Below are 21,900 nucleotides of genomic sequence, written 5' to 3' on the forward strand. Positions count from 1 at the left end.
CAGGAGTGTACAGTAGGGTGTTCTGCAGAAACGATTAGCATTTCAGTCACCTCGGTTCAGCACGTTGCCTGTTACCTAGTAGGCACAGGGTCCACCATGGGCCCTGACAACTTCTTCCGTGGATGATGGCATCGATGCGAATAAGGAACGAATGTCGTCCTGTGGCATAGCATCCATGCTTCATTCACCTGGTTCCAGAGTTCATCTGTGGTGATTGGCATTGGGTCACAGCACTGCACCCATCATTTTACCACCACATCCCATACACTTTCAACTGACGATAAATCTGGTGATCTGGCGGGCCACGTGCTCGTGCAGCAACACGTGGTTGTGGATTGTCTTGCTCAAAAATGGCGTCTGGGGTGTTGTGCAGAAAGGGTATGGCTTCGGGTCGCAGGACATCATTCACGTAGGTCACACTGGTCACAGTGCACTGGACAGCACCAACTATGATTCGTGGTTGTGCCCAATAACACCCCACTCCATAAGGCCTTGAGTTGGTCCTGTATGTCTTGTGTGAATGGAGTCACTGTAATGCCGCTGCCCCTGGCTGCGGCGAACCAAAATGCGGCCATTATTTTCAAACAAACAGAACCTGGATTTGTCCAAGAACACTATCTGATGCTATTTCTACCACAGTGATGTCGTTCTATACACCACTGCCGTCTAGCACGTTTCTGCGCATGCGTCAAAGGTAGGTGGAGAAGTGGACGACTCGCACATAACCCATGCCGTAATAAACGGTGACGGACTGTCACCTCTGATAGTGTACGATGTGTTCCACTGTTGCCCCAGAGCCGAGGAGTACGCAGATCTGTTCTGGGATGCCAGTCGGATGAAGTGTCGATCTTCTCGGGTGGTGGTCTGGATGATGCGACCTGACCCATCTCGTCGTGTTCTAAAGCCTTCCGTGAACTACTCTGCACACACCCGCTGCACTGCCAAAACGCTTGGTCCCACACGAGCAGCGGTTTTCTGAATTTAAGCATCACATTCTCTTTCGCCAGTAATTCGCCCTCTTTCAGACTCAATGATCTGACGGTACGGTTAGCACATACGTCTGCGATGGATGCTGCGCGTTTTCTCAAGTCACGCTGATCCATTTCCTTCGATTTATAGTGACAAAGAGAGTCACAGGCACATTTTACCTGTAGGTTGTGTTGCGCCGTGATATCACTGTTGAACTTGAACCCACGGGCCGATATGGTTCAAATGCTAATCATTTCTGCTGTGCAGAATTAATATTTAATTTAGGGGCGACTAGACACATCAACAAGAGGAACAAACAACAGGATTAGCGTTGCCACAACTTAACAAATAGCGTCTAGTCCCCCAATGTTACATCAATGCCTGTTGGCAACTGACCATGGTTGATGGGCTAATGGAGATGTGTGTCTTCAATAACTGCTTACACAACATTACTGATTTACGTAATTTATTAATGCCATTTCTACCCCAGTGATGTCGTTCTATACACCACTGCCGTCTAGCATGTCTCTTCACGTTCGTCAAAGGTAGGCGGGGAAGTGGACGACTGTTCCACTCTTGCGCTGAAAAACAAGACCGGTTAAATAACTTTTCCTTTGATTAATCGGGCAATAAATTATCAATCAATACCAGTAGAAACAACATCACTTCCAAATAAAAGCCGGCCGGGGTGGCCGAGCGGTTCTAGGCGCTACAGTCTGGACCGCGCGACCGCTACGGTCGCAGGTTCGAATCCTGCCTCGGGCATGGATGTGTGTGATGTCCTTAGGTTAGCTAGGTTTAAGTAGTTCTAAGTTCTACGGGACTGATGACCTCAGATGTTAAGTCCCAAAGCGCTCAGAGCCATTTGAACCATTTTTGAACCATTTGAAACCAGATAAAAACTTACAGAATCGTAATGGTAGACAGGTGCCTTACAAACTTCAAAATTCACTTTCATTTAACACACAGATATAAAAACATATACAAAACTCACAGTTAGCGTATTTGTCAAATTCCAGTACATAACCCGTTGAACTACAGCGCAGAACTGACAATTTCAAATCTGTCCAATGAGTAATCCTGATAACAGAAAATTATGTTCACAAATAAGAAAAATAATAGCTTTGCGACAAGGCCCATCCGGCATTGGCCACACTTTTACACAATCGTAAATTCCATTGAAAAGTGACCGTTACTGCTCAGTCTCCACACAGTTAAGTAAACTAACATCGCAGAAGTCACTGAAGGTTAATAAACGTATCGTTCAAAAATGGTTCAAATGGGTCTGAGCACTATGGGACTTAACATCTGAGGTCATCAGTCCACTAGAACTTAGAACTACTTAAACCTAACTAACCTAAGGACATCACACACACCCATGCCCGAGGCAGGATTCGAACCTGCGACCGTAGCGGTCGCGCGGATCCAGACTGAAGCGCCTAGAACCGCTCGGCCACTCCGGCAGCCTACACGTACCGTATTCCACTGCTTTCTTCTTCAATATCATGACACCCTTATTGTGGGTGAACATGCTACAGCACAGCGTGTTCAGGTTGGACCCACGCTGTCTTATTCATCTGCCGCCAAAATTATTAATGCACAATTCGGACTATCCGCACCCCAACACTCTGCCGTTCTGTCCTTCTCGCTCGGTACTCTCTAACCCTCCACTCCTCGTCCCCAGAGGGCCACTCGCCGACCCAGTGTCTCTGGCGAGGCCAATGTCGACCTTGAGACTCGCGGCGGGAACACATTCGTGCCGAAAACCGGCACACTAATATACACGTCATGTTAATATGAAGGTCCTATGTTATTCAATCTGTATACTGAGCAAGCAGTAAAGGAAACAAAAGAAAAATTCAGAGTAGGAATTAAAATCCTTGGAGAAGAAATAAAAACTTTGAGGTTCGCCGATGACATTGTAATTGTGTCAGAGAAAGCAAAGGACCTGGACGAGCAGCTGAACGGAATGGACAGTGTCTTGAAAGGAGGATATGAGAGGAACATCAACAAAATCAAAACGAGGATAACGGAATGTAGTCGAATTAAATCTCGTGATGCTGAGGGTATTAGATTAGGAAATGAGACACTTAAAGTAGTAAATGAGTTTTGCTATTTGGGGAGCAAAATAACTGATGATTGTCGAAGTAGAGAGGATATAAAATGTAGACTGGTAACGGCAAGGAAAGCGTTTCTGAAGAAGAGAAATTTGTTAACATCGAGTATAGATTTAAGTGTCAGGAAGTCTTTTCTGAAAGTACTTGTACAGAGTGTATCCATGTATGGAAGCGACAAGAAGAGAATGGAAGCTTTCGAAATGTGGTGTTACAGAAGAATGCTGAAGATTAGATGGGTAGATCACTTAACCAATGAGGAGGTATTGAATAGTATTGGGGAGAAGAGAAATTTGTGGCACAACTTGACTAGAAGAACGGATCGGTTGGTAGGGCATAATCTGAGGCATCAAGGGATCACCAATTTAGTACTGGAGGGCAGCGTGGAGGGTAAAAATCGTAGAGGGAGACCAAGAGATGAATACACTAAACAGATTCAGAAGGATGTAGGTTGCAGTAGGTATGGGGAGATGAAGAAGCTTGCACAGGATAGAGTAGTATGGTGACCTGCATCAAACCAGTCTCAGGACTGAAGACAACAACAACAACAACATCTCTAGTCGCTCAAGGTGTTCTATTTTCTCCTGAACATGAGTGAACTTTCCTGGACGTGTCACATGTGCGCAACGCTTTGAAGTGACATTCAGTCTCACAATGGGCGGGCAATGGTCTCATCAGTGTGTGTGTGTTTGGGGGGGGGAGGGGTGGAGTGTATATGTGAGTGTGTGTGTGTGGGGGGGGGGGGGGGGGGGGTTACTTCAGTCACTAGTTTTGGTGCTGCAGCCAGTACGTGTGATTTTTCCTAGCTGTCAGTTCTCGCCAGAATGTGTGACGTACTGCGACGCGGCTGTTGCAGGTGGAAACGGTGGGCCAGGTGTACATGGCGGTGAGCGGCGCGCCCGAGACTTCGCCCAGACACGCGCAGAACGTGGCCGACGTGTCGCTGCAGTTGGTGAGGCGCGTACGCGAGCTGCGACTGCCATCGGGGATCAGCATACAGATACGCATAGGTGAGTTGCGCCCTATTCCCGTATTATAATTGTGGTGTCAACGTTAGACACCACGCTTGAGGTTGCGATAACCGATAACGGTCTAGCACTTGCAACCTCTCTGGACTCGCTGGCGCTTGCAGCGCCGCCGTGTGGCACGGACAGAGACTTGCAGATCGCACCGGTCGAGTCAGCTACAGGTCGTGAGCGAAGTCAGATTAGAATAGCGTTCAGCTTGCTAGGTTCCCAGCCTCTAGTCCGCGCATTTATTACTCACGTAATACCAGAATTGTGTTATCTTGCTTGTTGTACAAGCCAGTTAATGTTTGTTAATTAGTCTGTTGTGTATGAGGCGGAACTATGGGCCTCATGGAAAAAGGGTGGCCCGGCTGAGTCACGCAATTTGACTCTTAGTCTGATCAAGAGGTGTGGCCATTAACTGCACGCGTTGATTACGTAGGCCGACATGAGGATGAATGAACTATACTTGACGGGATGTATCTGGAACATCTTAGGTGATTAGAAAGTTAGTAGACAGGAATACAATTAAGTACTCAGCTTTAAGTCAGCATCAGCGGTGAACGTCGATCTTGAATTTGTGCAGTCATATTTACAAGTACAGTTACAGACTGAATTGCGAGTACTTCTTGACAAATCTGATTGCTTCACACATATAGATCAATCGTCAAAGCATAAACTGTATGTGGCGCCTGGCTAGGTCGTAGCTACTGACTTAGCTGAAGGCTGTGCTAACTAAGGTCTCTGCAAATGAGATCTCTGAAGCTATAACAAGTGAACCATTCCTATTAAAGTCGGCTGTAGAACTGGCCAGTGCGCTAACTTGTCTCGTAAGACCAGCCGAGTGTGGCGACTCGCGGGTCCTATGTGTACTGACGCACCACGGCCGATTTGAAGCCTACAACCTAGCAAGTGTGGTGTCTTGCAGTGACACCACAGTCATTTGTATTAAAGAAAGATAGTTGTTATTATTTGCGTTCATGAAGTGCAGCAGCAGGACAAAGTTAAGTAAAAGTTATTTACTAAAGTCTTCCAGTACTAATTATTACAGAATGTTCCAGATTCCTACAACCACCCCACTCGTGCTAGCCTCTATCATCCAACTTCAAGTCCCAGGGGTACCGATCGAAAAGCATCCTGCATTTGTGTGAGTTCATGACATGCTGCCATCGACCTCCACATCAATAATAACACAAGGGCTATTTTGTTTTTAGGTCCGTTGGTCACAAAATGGAAATCACAGTGAAAATAAAAAATGTTTTATTTCCAACTTTTAACTACACCTCCCAGTTACTTTTCTAGATAGTCGCCGCCTCAACTTAAGTCATTTGTCGTAGCGTGGTATCAACGTTTCAATACCCTCATCATAGAAGCCAATTCTCCATGCTAGTCTCCAGCTACATCTACATCACTACTGCCCGATTCACACTTAAGTGCCTGGCAGAGGATTCTTCAGACCACCTTCACTATATTATTCTACCGTTCCACACTCAAACAGAGCGCTAGAAATACGATCACTAAAATATTTGCGTGCGATCTCTGACTTATTTTATTACGACGATCATTTCTTCTTAGGTAAGTGAGTGTCAAGAAAATATTTTCGTGTTCAGAGGAGAAATTTGGAGCTTGAAATTTCGTGAAAAGGTCTCACCGCAACACCTTTGTTTTAATTACTGCCACCCCAACTCTCCTATCATATCCACTACACTTTCTCTCGTATTTGGCGATAATACAGAATTGACTTTTCCGTTATCCTCCATCAATCCTATCTGGTAAGGATCCCATACCGCACATCTTTACTCTAGCAGACGAATAACAAGCATAGTGTGCGAAGTCCCTTTAGTAGACCTCTTGCATTTTGCACGTATTCTGTCACTAAAACACAGTCTTTGGATTGCCTCCCCCAAAACATTATCTATGTGATTGATCCAACTGAAGCTGTGCGTGATTGTTAACACTAGGCATTTAGTTCAATTGGCAGATATCTTGTCTAAATAATTTGGCAACTGGTTTTGATTCTCTCCTGACTTTATTAGACGGCAGCATCTGCAAACAATCGAAGATGGTTGCTCAGATTATCTCCTACCAATAATATAGTAAAAAACAGCAGGGAACGTATAACACCTAACAGTGGAACTTTAAATAGTACTTCTGTCTCATTCGATCACTTTGCGTCAGTTAGCCAGTCGCTGTGGCCGAGCGGTTCTAGGCGCTTCAGTCCGGAACCGCGCTGCTCCTACGGTCGCAGGTTCGAATCCTGCCTCGGGCATGGATGTGTGTGATGTCCTTAGGTTAGTTAGGTTTAAGTAGTTCTAAGTCTAGGGGACTGATGACCAGAGATGTTAAGTCCCATAGTGCTTAGAGCAATTTGAACCATTTTTGCGTCAGTTACTACAAACTGCGACTTTTCTGACAGGGAATAAGCAATTCAGTCGCATAACTGAGACGATACTCCGCAGACACACAATTTGATTACAAGTCGCTTATGAGGAATGGTACCAAAACCTTTTCGGAAAACTAGCAATATGGAATCAGTCTGAGATCCCCTGAACTCATATAACTTTAGCCTCTGAATCCGCTCTGACTGTGTGTCAACATATTGTTTCCTTCGCCGTATTTCATAGCGTTCGAATACAGTATGTGTTCCAAAATCCTACTGCAAATCGACGGCTGTAATGTGGGCCTATGAAAGGAGGCTAACCACTCTGGCTAGCCAAGTCTAATCTATGTAAGTGAGAGGGAACATATTAGAATTTTAATGACAATAAAATTCGCCAACTGCAGTTGGAATCTTAAGGAGGAACATGACTGCGATTGCAGAGGCAGTACTAACTCCCTGGCCATCCGGAGTAGCCGTGCGGTCTGAGGCGTCTTGTCACTGTCCGTGCGGCTCCTCCCGTCGGAGGTTCGAGTCCTCCCTCGGGCATGGGTGTGTGTGTTGTCCTTAGCGAAAGTTAGTTTAAGTTAAATTAAGTAGTGCGTAAGCTGAGGGACCGATGACCTCAGCAGTTTGGACCCATAAGACCTTACCACAAATTTCCAATTACTAACTCTGTGACTGTTCTGATGGGATGCCATGGATTCCCTTGGGATGTAGAAGCCAGTGACTTATACAAGTTCTTTGTGTATGCCGAAATGCTGTCCTTCAGGTGAGAGATGACATGAAAAGCTGAGAGAGCCAAGTCCATGCTGTATTATGGGTGATTAAGAACTTCCCATCGGCAAAGCTGCAGGAACGTCTTTGTTGCAGCTGCAGTGTGCGGCCGAGATTTGTCACGAAGGAGGGCAATGCCTGATGACAACATTCTTCCCTTGTTCTGAATTGCTGTTCTTATATGTTGAAGAGTTACGCTTGTGAGGCTGTAGTGATGGTCGTGCCACGTTCCATGAATTACATCAACAAAACTCATTTCCGAAATTAGAATTATATTAATACCTTCAGCTGCTTACGGGAGTTGATATATATGTCAATGGGGACAGGTGAAAATGTGTGCCCCGACCGGGACTCGAACCCCGGATCTCCTGCTTACATGGCGGACGCTCTAGCCATCTGAGCCACCGAGGACACAGAGGATAGTGCGACTGCAGGGACTATCTCGCGCACGCCTCCCGCGTGACCCACATTCTCACCTTGTATGTCTACACACTACATTCGTAGTGTCCCACCCCAACACACTCATTACTCGTGGAAAACATTCTTATCAAGTCCCGTAAGAGTTCGGTGAATATGTGTGCATCCGCACAGAAGAAGAAGGTCATGGCCGGTATTGCCAGAACAATATACTTATATGAATATGGTATCTGTTCTTCCGAAAGAATAGACACCATATCCATATAAGTAAAACTCCTTTTCGGTCCCGGAACGCAGCAGGCATACACTTCCTGGTGGAGAAAATTCCTTGCACTTCTTTAGTTTGCTCAGAGAATGAGAATGCATCCACTGTTTGAATTGCTCTTTTGTTTCGTCATTTTCGAAATAGACCCAAGTCTCGTTCCTTGAGACAATTTTGTTCAAAAAATCATGTCCTCCATCATGGTAACGCTGGAAAAACTTTAAGGCAGAGCTCATTCGCTGTGTTTTGTGATGGTCCGACGACATCTTCGAAACCCATATCGCACAGAGTTCGTGGTACTGAAGACTCAAGAGAGAGTAGATCCTGAAATATCGGCAAACGAATCATTCAACACAGAAGTTGTGAACTGACGATTTTCTCGAGTTGCCCGTACAAGATCATCGGTCGACTGTCGTTTTCTTCCCTGATCGCCTGCACTATGCACGTCCGTGCTTCAAAGTTCCGGCCGCACTTTGCTGTCACTACCGCGCGCTCAGAATTGGTCAGTGCGGCGTCTCGTGATCGACGGGCGTACTAGACACTGCACAAAGCCTCATCAATTTTCACTGTGGTCTTAAATTCGCGATCGATCGGCTCTTAAAAATGTGTCTCATGATAATAATAATAATATTAATAATGCCGTGTGTTTCAACTGCTTGGCGCAAATCTTTCCACTGGACGTCTTGCGACGACTTGCGTGTCCCCAACCTTCCACAATAATAACATCGGGATAGGGCACGTGCAGTTTAACACGGAACCTGAACAACGTGTAGTTGATGGCGAATCTTCACATATAGGAGAGATGAAGGCTAGTCTAAAGACAGACGAATATTCCGTGGTCCGATTGGGATTCGATCTCGTGACCTCTCGGTTTCCAGTCACGCGATTTATCACTAAACCATCATGCCCATCTATTTCGGGAAAATAGTAGCAATAGGAGACCTACGGTTGTTGTTCCTAGTTCAATCATTTGGAGGAATACCTCCAACATCAACCTGAAGCTCTTGCTACCCCTTTGATGTATTAAGAAAGATCAGAGAAAAAAGAATCCGAAAAGAATCACTCTTTCGTCTCAATTCATTCTACCTTCTTGTATCTTAAGCTACTTTCGTCCTCCCTTTACATACATCTATATGTATACCACATTCCACAATCCACCCACCGGTGTCTGGCAGAGGGTACTTCTGGCACCAACAACTGATCAGCTCTTTCCCGTATCAATACGAATGGCGCTTGGGAAGAATGATTGTCGGTAAGCCCCTGTATTAGCTCAAATGTCTCGAATTTTCTCTTCGTGATCGTTTCGCGAGATGTGTGTGGGAGGAAGTAATATACTGTCCGACTCTTCCCGGAAAATGCTCTCTCAAAATTTCAGTAGTAAGCCTCTGCTTGATGTACAGCGCCTCTCTTGTAGCTTTCGACCCAGGATTTTGTTGAGGACTTCTGTAACGCTCTCGCTCCAGCTAAACGATTTCATGACGCAATGCTCCGCTCTTCTATGACCCGTAAGAGTCTTCCCATGAATCTGTCTCGTATCTGCTTTTCCTGCTATTTGCTTTATGAGGTCATTGCACTTAAAGCCACTCTGTATAATTACTCCTACATGCTTAACGGTAGATATTGTTTCCATTAATTTGTCGTCAATAGCGTAGTTGTGCAGCAGTCGATTTCTTTTCCTGTGTATGCGCAAAATGTTACATTTTATCAACTGCCCGAGCCTGCACCATTCATCAATCCTCGTCAAATCGTTACTGTCTTCTGGCATTGCTACTTTCTTATAGACAACTTCATCATCTGCGAATAGTCTTAAAGAGCTTCCGACACTTTCTACTAGACGATCTATACATTATAAACAGTAACGGACCTGTCACACTTCTTTGGGGACCCAGGAAATTACATTTACATCTGTAAATTGTGTTCCATTAAGACCCATGTGTTGAGTTCTATCTACGAGGAAGTTTTGAATCCAGCCGCAAATCTGGTCCGATACTCGATAAACTTGTATTTTTTTTAACTAGATGGCAGTGCGGGTCGGTGTCAAATGCCTTCCTGAAGTCAAGTAACACAGCATCAATCTGAGCGCCGTTGTTTGCGGCGCTATGGACCTCACTGAGGAACAGAACGAGCTGAATTTCGCAAGATCTCTGTTTGCGGGTCCGTGGTGATTTACCCACCACAACCAACTTTTTCGATAGTCCACATATTCCAGTTTTTGTCTATCACTACAGCGTTTATCTTCTACTACTCACTTTAGTGCCAAGTTACCTATTTCTGAATTTTTGTATTACATACTTCAGCAATCTCTCCTCCTGGAAAGTGTGCTCCATAGATCAATTTCCCCAAATACTTTCGTTATTAATCTGTCTACCGAACATTTAATATCCTCGCTTAGACATTTTTAAATGGTTCCAGTTTTTTACTTTGTCACGTTTTCTCAAGGTCTGATTTCTTACAGCGCTGTTTTACAGAGATACTGTTCGAGGACCATCTTTCTCCATTCCACGTCAGTTTACAACAACAGAATAACACATTTGTCAAAAACAACGTTCAATCTCCCAAAATCTGATTCTAATGTCCCCCTTACTCGGACAGCTTGTATAAAGTTGTCCCCTTACAACTAGCAAACTGCCCCGGCTTCTTAAGGGTAGCACTAACACCCAAACCTCCAGATGTCAGACAGCTATATATCGATAGTCAACCAAAACACCCATATAGTTTCTTCTACGTGCTGTCGTCCAGGATATCATGCGTAAACGGTGTACGCCCCTGGTAGCTAAGTGGTCAGCGCGACGGAATGTCATACCTAACGGCCCAGGTTCGATTCTCGGCTGGGTCAGAGATTTTCTCCGCTCAGGGACTGGATGTTGTGTTGTCCCTATCATCATTTCATCCCCATCGACATGCAAGTCAGCGAAGTGGCGTCAACTAGAAAGACTTGCACCAGGTGAACGGTGTACCCGATGGGAGACCCTAGCCACACGTCATTTCCTTTTATGCGTAAACGGTAAGCAATGACCTACGGTGAACGGGAAAAGCTTAACTGTGAGCATATGTCAGAGCTCGCGTGAGAAAGCCAGTGGAGCGCTAGTTTGTCGTACCCAGGATCGTGGCTTCGAGCTCTGGTCATGCTAGTTTTTGTACTGTAGTACGTGTGAAAGTGTTACATGGACAACATGTTGCTGACATGTACAAGGAGTGTTCCAAGGTTATAACAACGTTCTAATGGCAATCCGCTCTCACTTCGTTTAACTGTCCCGGGTTCGATTCCCGGCCGGGTTGGGAATTTTCTCTCCCCGGAGACTGGGTGTTTGTGTTGTCCTCATCATTTCATCATCATCCTCATCATTCGTGACAGTGGCTAGATTGGATTGTGAAAAAAAATTGGACTGTGAAAACATTGGGACTTAGTATGGGCGCAATTGAGCCCCCCATAAACCAAACGTCATCATCATCACATCAAGCAGCAAACCTACAGAGTAAACTTGTAGTTGCATAGAATAAGCTTAAACAATCAGAACAGAAGAATAAAGAAACAACTGCATCACACGTGCGGAAGTATTAATAGTGATAACAGTAATAACAATCATTGTAAGAAGAATAATTGTTTGCTTGCGTGTATATTTTCGCCAACTGTCAGTGTATCGTGTATATAGTAACCTGCTCGGAAAGAAATAGCTTTGGCTGAGACAGGTTCCCAGATTATAAAGAAACAGGAACCAAAAGATATAGTGATACCACACGACGCGATATACAAGCAGAAGGAGTACTCTATCTACATCCTTCACGTTATGAACTAGAAGGGTTAACATTATTTTCGAAAAATATATCAACAGTTATTTTTTCTTCGGCTCTCAGCTTCCAAATATCTGTTACGATCTCTTTATAAACGTGACGTGTTGTAAAATTTTATTGCTGTATCTATTAAGGTCTGCCCAGTAGCTACTGGCATATTTAGCCGGCTGTTCTCTGTCTCACAGGAATCCATTCAGGCCCAGTGGTGGCGGGAATCGTAGGCCTCAAGGTGCCCCGCTACTGCTTGTTCGGTGACACCGTCAACACAGCTGCCCGCATGCAGACAACGAGTATCGTAAGTATTGTAACATCACGACTTGTAACTGTAATTCATTGTGTAAATCATACAAGCAATGCAATGTTGCGAAAGAGGACAGAAAGCTCTCAAAGTTTAAGTGATGGTTTTAACTTATTTTATGTCAGCATGCTACAAATGGTTTATTAAATTTAATTAAATACATTTAATCACTCACACTTACATTGCTGCACACTATGCACAATGTTAATTTGTTGATATCCTTATTATGGATTTGCGTGTGATAGCAAATAGTATTCTACCCCTCATAACGTCATCAATGTGTGTTCTTTCAGCTAGCTGCACGGAATGGAAATGCACACGTTATTTATTGTGTTCATTGGGCAGTGCCTGAATAAATTTTATGTTTTAATTTACGTTACACCAGCTATTGATAGGCAAGTATACAAAATTTAATAATATCAAAAGAAAAGAAAATTATAATTAATAAAGCTACTACTCTCATGCCCATAAATTAAGGATAATTGCAGAATGTGGTGCCACACAACGTGGCACTACACAAAATTGGCGCTAATAGCATAGGCACATAGGGAACACACAAGACACAGATCTGTAAGTCCACGGTACTGATGATAGTTGAGTAAACCGTCCCGAAACACATGTGCTACAAAACGCCACTGTTTCCTGCGCATGTACCCCAACATCAATATGGGATATGATCACCATGCACACGTACACAGACCGCACAACGGGTTGGCATACTCTGGATCAGGCCGTCGAGCAGCTGCTGGGGCAAAACCTCCCATTCTTGCACTAGTGCCTGTCGGAGCTCCTGAAGTGTCGTAGGGTTTTGAAGACGTACAGCATCCCAGACGTGCTCGATGGGGTTTAGGTCTGGAGAACAGGTGGGCCACTCCATTTGCCTGATATCTTCTGTTTCAAGGTATTCCTCCATGATGGCAGCTCGGTGGGGCCGTGCGTTATCATCCATCAGGAGGAAGGTGGGACCCACTGCACCCCTGAAAAGGCGAACATACTGGTGCAAAATGACGTCCCGATACACCTGACCTGTTGCTATTATTCTGTCAAAGACGTGCAGGGGTGTACTTGCACCAATTATAATGCCATCCGACACCATCAAACCACGACCTCCATAAAGGTCCCTTTAAGGACATTAAGGGGTTGGTATCTGGTTCCTGGTTCACGCCAGATGAAAACCCGGCGAGAATCACTGTTCAGACCATACCTGGACTCGTCCGTGAACATAACTTGGGACCATTGTTCCAATAACCATGTACTGTGTTCTTGACACCAGGTTTTACAGGCTCTCCTGTGACCAGGGGTCAGTTGAATGCACCTTTCAGGTCTCTGGGTGGATAAACCATGTCTGTTCAGTTGTCTGTAGACTGTGTGTCTGAAGACAACTGTTTCAATAGCTGCGGTAAGGTCCCGAGCAAGGCTACCTGCAGTACTCCGTGGCCGTCTGCGGGCACTGATGGTGATATATCCGTCTTCTTGTGATGTACACTGTCGACGTCCCGTACTGTAGCGCCTGGACACGTTTCCTGTCTGCTGGAATCGTTGCCATAATCTTGACATCACACTCTGTGGCACACAGATGGCCCGTGCTACGACCTGCTGTGTTTGACCAGCCTCCAGTCGCCCTAGTATTCCACCCCTCATAACGTCATCAATATGTGTACTTTGAGCCATTTTCAACACACAGTCACCATTAGCACGTCTGGAAACGTCTGCACACTTACTCGCTGCACCGTATTCTGAAAAGCACCAACGCACCTCTGCGTATGTGGACTGCTGCCAGCGCCACCGTGCGACGACCACAGGTCAAATGCACCGCATGGTCATACCCTGAGGTCATTTAAACCCGCAAACAGCCCACCAGAGCGTTGTTTCACCATGTATCAGCATTATCCTTAATTTATGAACATCAGTGTAGATTGCCCACATTTATTAGCATTCTAAGGAACGCATTGCGTAGGTAAGATGATTCTATTCATTTTTCGATTTAATCCTCAGAATGACAAGCTATGTCATTCACATTAAACGCAGTTTGGCAGTGAATGCATCAGTAGGCCCCTAGTGCCTGATAAATCGTGTTGTAGTCACCGGCACAACTGCCAGTACGCTCATATTGGCTATTTTGGCTCATTCTCGGGACATGCAGCAAATTCTTTAATTCAGCACCAAAATTTTTTAGCTCGTTACCATCGTCGAATGTTATCAGATGTGGTCGAAGTTCATCAGGAAAGTATCAGAAAGAACATTTGAACTAACTTTTGTCCACTACAGTATTTATTTCCTCTTGTTCATCAAACGTTAGACGAACTCTTCACTATACCTGGATTCACGATCAAGAGGTGTCTTCAGGACCTGTTCACCCATATGCAGAAACGGTGGTGTGGGCCCTACCAGGAATAATTCGGTGATGATTCGTCCTTATAAATAGAATTTCACAGCAATTTTCGAACTAAAAGACTATAACGCAGCATTTAAGGTTTACTACTGTAAGCGTTGCTAAATTGATGAAATTGAAAAACTTTAAAGACGTGAAATCATTGCGGTATTCAGCGGGACTTACTAACATCGTTATGAAAAACAAAAAATTGAGGTTCATACCAATGCAAGAATAATTTATCAATACAAAAATAATGTACTGAAATTATAAGCATGTGGTAGCAGTATATACCCTTTACGATAAAAGAAAATATTTTTAGACAGTCATATTTTTAAAAACGAAATTATTTATTTGAATTTTGAATTTCCTATTAAAACACTTCGGGCACCTGAAAATGGTTTTTCCCAGTTGCAACAGGTCAAGAAGTCTCGTCTGGTGATAGGAAGTAAAAATCCATATAGATCCCCGTTCGGATAAACTGAGGTATAGAAGAAATTAGATTGCCGCGGAATTGAACTCACTGTAAACTGCCAAAATTCCGTAAACTGTTCTTCTGAAAATCTTGAGCATCTAGACTATAGCTCCAGAGCTGGTTCTTGTTAATATTAATAAGAAACCACCGCAGCTGTCATGACCGGTTTCGTTCGAAACAACATCATCAGGCTACCGTGCCAACAGACTTCATAACAAATCCCCACGGACTTGAGTCTGTATCATTTAAGCAGTGATGTTACGTTATACAACGTTGCAGGGAAAATGTGAAACACGATGATCATGCTGTGCTGGCGCAGCGGTTAACGTCGCTCTCTACCATGCTGCTTGTCACCAGTTCATAACAGGCCGATGTGGCCGAGCGGTTCTAGGCGCTTCAGTCTGGAACCGCGCAACCGCTACGGTCGCAGGTTCGAATCCTGCCTCGGGCATGTATGTATGTGATGTTCTTAGGTTCGTTAGGTTTAAGTAGCTCTAAGTTGTAGGGGACTGATGACCTCAGATGTTAAGTCCCATAGTGCTCAGAGCCATTTGAACCATTTTTGAACCAGTTCAAACCGAACCACATGCAATTATTTGTTCTTTAGTATTTACCTTTATGGAAGTTTCTCGAATTAACTATGTTTGTGACGTTTGCAATTGAGGAATATTCGCTGTTTCTATAAACACCATCAGTCTGGGATATTCGATGTAACAACAGCAGGCTCCGTCCAGTCTGTCAGATTTGTTCTGGCTGTATACTGGCGTTCGTAATAATACACTGGACTCTCATTCGGGAGGAGTACGGTTCAAACCAGCGTCTGGCCATCCAGATTTAGGTTTCTGTGATTATCTTAAATCGCTTTAGGCAAATGCTAGGATGGTTCCTATCAAAGGGCACGACCAATTTCGTTTCTCATCCTTCCATATTATGAGCTTGTGCTCCGTCTCTAATCAGCTCGATGTCCACTGTTCAAAATGGTCCAAAGGGCTCTGAGCACTATGGGACTTAACATCTGAGATCATCAGTCCCCTAAAACTTTGAACTACTTAAACCTAAATAAACTAAGGATATCGCTCACGGGATTCGAACCTGCGACCGTAGCAGTCACGCGGTTCCCGACTGAAGTGCCTAGAACCGCTCAGCCACAACGGCCGGCGATGTCCACGGGACATTAAACATTAATCTCCCCCTCCTCCTCGTTTGTAACAAACGTGCTTTCAGTGCTACGTGTTGTACTTCATTGACGACCCTGCATCTGGATCTGGACTTGGTCCTGGTTAAGATGTGACAACGTAAACACTCTGTCCACCACCTGGCAGAAGCAAGGCGAGCAGTGACTGTATGCAATTAGGCGTGCTGCGTACATTACATTCAGAATAGCGTACACAGCACTCCAAGTTCCGTAAGTCACTGTTCGCCTTTCTTTGGTCAGGCGGTTGACGGAGTGTTTACACACGATCCAGCACTCTAATGACCACCCCCTATGTTCGACGTCAACGCGCAATAACGATTCACAGCTGACTGGTGGCAGCACTATCAGTATGTAAAGCGTGTCGGGGGGGGGGGGGGGGGCAGAACAGCAGTGCAGTCGTTGTAGTAACGCGGAAACTGAGCGATTTACCCGACGTCCAAAATGGCATGATCTCTGGCTTTCGGGCAAAAGGTGGAAACCTTCCCCAAACGGATAAGTTTGTAAACTGTTCGTGTGCCGCCGAGGTTAAAGTATACCGTGCATGGCAAAATGGCGCTATCCAAAACCGGCACCGAGGCAACAGTGGTGCACCATGAGTCATAAATGACAGGGGCAAACGACGGCTAAGCAGATGTGCACGGTCGAACAAACGTGCAACTGTTGAGCAACTGACTGTCCATATGAACTGAGCGGCTACCAACAGTGTGTCTCTTAAACGATCGTTCAGTGAACCTTGCTGTATATAGGCCTCCGCAACAGGCGCTGACTGCTGTTCATCGCCGACTAAGGCTGGAATTTGCACGCCAGTGTCGCAGCTGGACGTTCACTGAGTGGCGACAGGTGGTCTTTGCAGATGATTAAGCCGTGCGGGGTAGCCGTGCTGTCTAAGGTGCATTGCCACGGTTCGTACGGCTCCCCCCGTCAGTGGTTCGAGTCCTCCCTTGGGCATGGGTGTGTGTGTGTTGTCCTTAGCGTGAGTTAGTTTAAGTTAGATTACATAGTGTGTAAGCCTACCGACCGATGACCTCGGCAGTCTGATCCCACAGAACTTATCACAAAATTTCCAAATTTTCCAGATGGTTAACCTTTGATGCTACATCACACAGATGATCGTCGGCTCGAACAGTTTGAAACGTCTGAAAGCAAACATACCGCAACAATCGTCAGAAGGGTCCATGCCGGAGGGTATTACCTGAGTGATCTCATTATTCCGGAAGTCACAATGGATCAATACAAGTATGTGTCTATCGTTCGTGACCATGTCTGCCACTATATACAGTTTGTTTTTCTTCGGCACCATGGCATCATCCAGCAGAGCAATGCAACGCGTCACACAGCTCGCAGTGTATGTGCACTGTTAGAAGAGCACCAGGATTAGTTTACGGCACTCCCTTGACCACAAAAGTCCCCGGATTTAAAACCAAACGAGAATCTGTGGGATCCTCCAATCGACCAGTTCGTGTCATGGAGCCCCAACCGAGGAACCTAGCGGAGCTGGCCACAGCACTGAAGTTTGCGTGGCTCCAGATCCCCGTCGGTAGCGCCCAGAACCTCACTAACTCTCTTCCCGAATGTCTCGCAGCGATCCGCGGTGCAAAAGCTTTTTATTCAGACTTTTGACAGGTGGTCACACTAATGTGACTGGACGGTGTACGATCATCATGTTCCACAATTTGAATTTAACGTTACGTAAGATAGCCCGACCTCTTAACACATGATACGGCACAGCTCTGTACATATCATTTATGATGACTGTTCGAAGCGTAAACTGACGATGATCTTTCGAACGAAACCAGCCATGACATAATAAATGTGTACCACTACAGCTGTGGTGGTTTCTTTTTAATATTAATTCTTTTAAGAGTCTCAGTACTTTTGCCAGCTGAAGTGCATGCGATTGATAGGGCGGAAATGGGAATTTGATGACGTGACACAGAGCAGGGTTTGAGAGTTGAATGATGGCTTAATTCAAATCAACTGTACACTGAAAACTGTAAAAAAATTAATTACGTCTACGACTTTTACTATCATAAGGGGGCCCGCACTACAGCATTACAACAAAGACATCCTTGTTTTTAAATTTTGTGATGTGTGCTCTTTTGTGGTGTGGACCCCTAGCCTGCAGTCTATTGGAACTTCCTTTGCACACTTTGTGGTTCTTTAGTGGATAACGGTGCGAGGGACAGGTGCAGTTCTTGGACAGAGAATTCAGATATTTATTTAGTCTACATCTGACATCAGCGTCAGTTTGAATGCTGAAATATGTACACAGATACAAAGAGTTGCATTTCAGTCAGTCTCGAATACTATGATTGCTCCGTAGATGACGAGTCCCGACCGCCATGAAAGTCTGTAAATGTAATGAAATGGCAAACTAACAAAAAGGGGCTCTGTGTTCACTTCAGTAGACCAGCCGCTCGAACTCCAGAGAGGGGATGCTTGCATATCGTTGGCAGCGTCGTAAGCGTTCGTGGCAGAACCCTCACGCCGCGGTGGCGGCTGAAGGAAACACGGCGGCGTGGCTGGCGGCGTGACTGGCGGCGCGAATTTTAAAGTGCGGCCGAGCGGATAACGGCCGATACCGCACAGCCTAAATAGGCGCGGCTACACCCGGTCCAGTGTGCAACAGCACAACAGAGTCAGTGACACACAGTACTTTACGAAATAACTGACACAGCAACCGCCGATCACGAAACGAATTTGGTCATGCCTTCTGTTGTCACATGACTCTGAGGACCACAATTACGACCACTAACGCAGTTGCTGTAATTTCTGTTCATCATATCCTTCTGAGTCTAGTAGCGAGAATGAGCAGCAGAGGGATTAGGATATTATAAATCTGCAAGACGAACTCAGTACTGCAGGTTAACGGGAAACGTAACGAACAGATTCGGTTCTAAATTACACAGACGTTGCTGACGTGGCTATAATTGAGCTCAGGTAACGACCAGCCAAGACCTTTGCCCTTTCCCATGTTTGTCATCCACTTTGTTAGTCTGATACAGGTATAGAATCTATGTTATTCTGATAGGAAAGTCAGTTCTGTCCCTGATCACACAAGCGACGACATCTGCACGCCCTTCAACCCATAGAGCAGAAGGCGTGGAACCATTCTCACAGACACTTCCACCTCCACTGCAGTGTTCAGCGTGTAGTCAATACTGTGGACGAAGACATAAATTCCGCCCATGAACGTGAAATGGCAGTTGTCCCGTGCTATGGTCACACAGAATTATAGAATTATCGACTAGAGGTTGAATAAGACCCTGTTCTGCATGCCTGCAGACACAAGTTCTGTCCATCATTCACCGTACAGTAGTTCGGGTAAATTTCCAGTGGTCTGCCTGTACGTCTCTAACAATTACTTCCTTATTTCTGGGCCCGCATCTCGTGGTCGTGCGGTAGCGTTCTCGCTTCCCACGCCCGGGTTCCCGGGTTCGATTCCCGGCGGGGTCAGGGATTTTCTCTGCCTCGTGATGGCTGGGTGTTGTGTGCTGTCCTTAGGTTAGTTAGGTTTAAGTAGTTCTAAGTTCTAGGGGACTGATGACCATAGATGTTAAGTCCCATAGTGCTCAGAGCCATTTGAACCATTTTTGAACCTTATTTCTGGTTATGAGCCTAACGTCATTTAGTGTGTCGGTGTCAAACAGGGAACTCCGGTATCCCGGACCGGCAACTACCGAAGCCAGCCGGAGCGGGAATGATGAGACACGTTTGAAGTTCGCTAAGCATTAGGCTACTGTGATAAGCAATACCAGGGCAAGTAATTCAGTTGTCACTTCTAAATAGAGCAATAAAATGTTGGATAGTCAAACATAGGTACAAGGAAGTTAACTGCGAAGAAATCTTGGGTAACACGAGAAATATTTCAAATGAATGACGAAAGAAGAAAGTGCAAAAATATTCAAGGCAATTCATGAATACAGCAACATTAAATCCCTTAGGAATGAAATAAAAAGGAAGTGGAGGGCAGCGAAGATGAAATGGCTGCAGGAAAAATGTGAAGAAATCGAGAAAGAAATAATCGTCAGGAGACTGACTTAGCATATAGAAATGTCAAAACAACCTTCGGTGAAATTAAATGCAAAGGTGGTAATATTAAAAGTGCAGTGGAAATTTCTGCATTAAATACCGAAAAGATAGCAGATACAAGGATACGACCAATTACGCTGGCGTGTAAAATGTATGAGACTGGCGATATACCATCAGACTTTCGGAGCAACATCACCCATACAATTCCGAAGATTGCAAGAGCCGACAAGTGCGACAGTTATCACACAGTGAGCTTAACAGCTCATGCATCCAAGTTACTGACAAGAATAATATGGAAAGACGGGTAATTTACATTCTGCACAAGAACCAAGGGGGAAACAATAAGAGTGGAGGACCAAGAACGAAGTGCTCCAATTAAAACTGGTGTAAGGCAGGGAGTATCTTTCACCCTTACTGTTCAGTCTACACATTGAGTAATCAATGATGGAAATAAAAGAAAATTCGCTGATGATATTGCTATCCTCATTGAAAGCGAATAAGAATTACAGGATCTGTTGAATGGAATGAACAGTCTGAGCCCAGAATATGCACTGAGAATAAGCCGAAGAAAGACGAAAATAACGAGAAGTACCAGAAACGAGGACAGCAAAGAACCTAACGTCAAAACTGGTGATCACGAAGCAGACGAAGTTAAGGAATTCTGCTGCCTAGGCAGCAAAATAACCCATGATGGACGGAGTAATGAGGACGTAAAATGCAGACTAGCACTGGCAAAAAGGGAATTCCTGGTCAAGAGAAATCTGTTGGTATCAAACATAGGCCTTAATTTTAAGAAGTAGTTTCCGAGAATGTACGTTTGAAGTACAGTATGTATGGCAGTGAAACATGGAGTGCGGGGAAACCGGAATAGAAGAGAATGCAGGCGTTTGAGTTATGGTGTTACAGAAGAATGTTGAAAATAAGATGGACTGATAAGGTAAGGAATGTGGAGGTTCTCCGCAGGTGTGGGATGTACGAGAAGTTACACTACCAAGTAAGAAACTTATCAGCAAGACGATAGTAACTGTACATAACCTTACTTGTAATTAATAGCTAGCTGTATATTACAAACCGTAAGTCCAAACTACACAATGTGATCAAAAGTATCCGGACCCCTGGCTGAAAATGACTTACAAGTTTGTGGCGCCCTCCATCGTTAATGCTGGAATTCAATATGGTATTGGTCCACCCTTAGCCTTGATGTCAGCTTCCACTCTCGCAGGCATACGTTCAATCAGGTGCTGGAAGGTTTCTTGGGGAATGGCAGCCTATTCTTCACAGAGTGTTGCACTGAGGAGAGGTATCGATGTCGGTCGGTGAGGCCTTGCACGAAGTCGGCGTTCCAAAACATCCCAAATGCAGAATGAAATTTTCACTCTGCAGCGGAGTGTGCGCTGATTAGATAGGATAGGAGACGAGATACTGACGGAAGTAAGGCTGTGAGGACGGGGCGTGAGTCGTGCTTGGGTAGCTCAGTTGGTAGAGCACTTGCCCGCGAAAGGCAAAGGTCCCGATTTCGAGTCTCGGTCCGGTTCAAATGGTTCAAATGGCTCTGAGCACTATGGGACTCAACTGCTGAGGTCATTAGTCCCCTAGAACTTAGAACTAGTTAAACCTAACTAACCTAAGGACATCACAAACATCCATGCCCGAGGCAGGATTCGAACCTGCGACCGTAGCGGTCTTGCGGTTCCAGACTGCAGCGCCTTTAACCGCACGGCCACTTCGGTCGGCTTCTCAGTCCGGCACACAGTTTTAATCTGTCAGGAAGTTTCATCCCAAATGCATTCTATAGGATTCAGGTCAGAACTTTG

General features: G+C 45.1%; 1 protein-coding gene across 1 annotated transcript in view; it reads left to right on the forward strand.

Moving 5' to 3' along the window:
- LOC126480899 (soluble guanylate cyclase 89Db-like) overlaps positions 1-21,900 on the forward strand; it is a 464,947-nt gene that overhangs the window by 424,015 nt on the left and 19,032 nt on the right. Inside the window, exons 10-11 of the mRNA XM_050104296.1 lie at positions 3,940-4,093; positions 11,901-12,010. Of these exons, the coding sequence (XP_049960253.1) occupies positions 3,940-4,093; positions 11,901-12,010 (264 nt within the window). The remainder of the gene's footprint in view (positions 1-3,939; positions 4,094-11,900; positions 12,011-21,900) is intronic.

This window comes from Schistocerca serialis, chromosome 5 (genome assembly GCF_023864345.2).
Source record: "Schistocerca serialis cubense isolate TAMUIC-IGC-003099 chromosome 5, iqSchSeri2.2, whole genome shotgun sequence".
NCBI lineage: Eukaryota > Metazoa > Arthropoda > Insecta > Orthoptera > Acrididae > Schistocerca > Schistocerca serialis.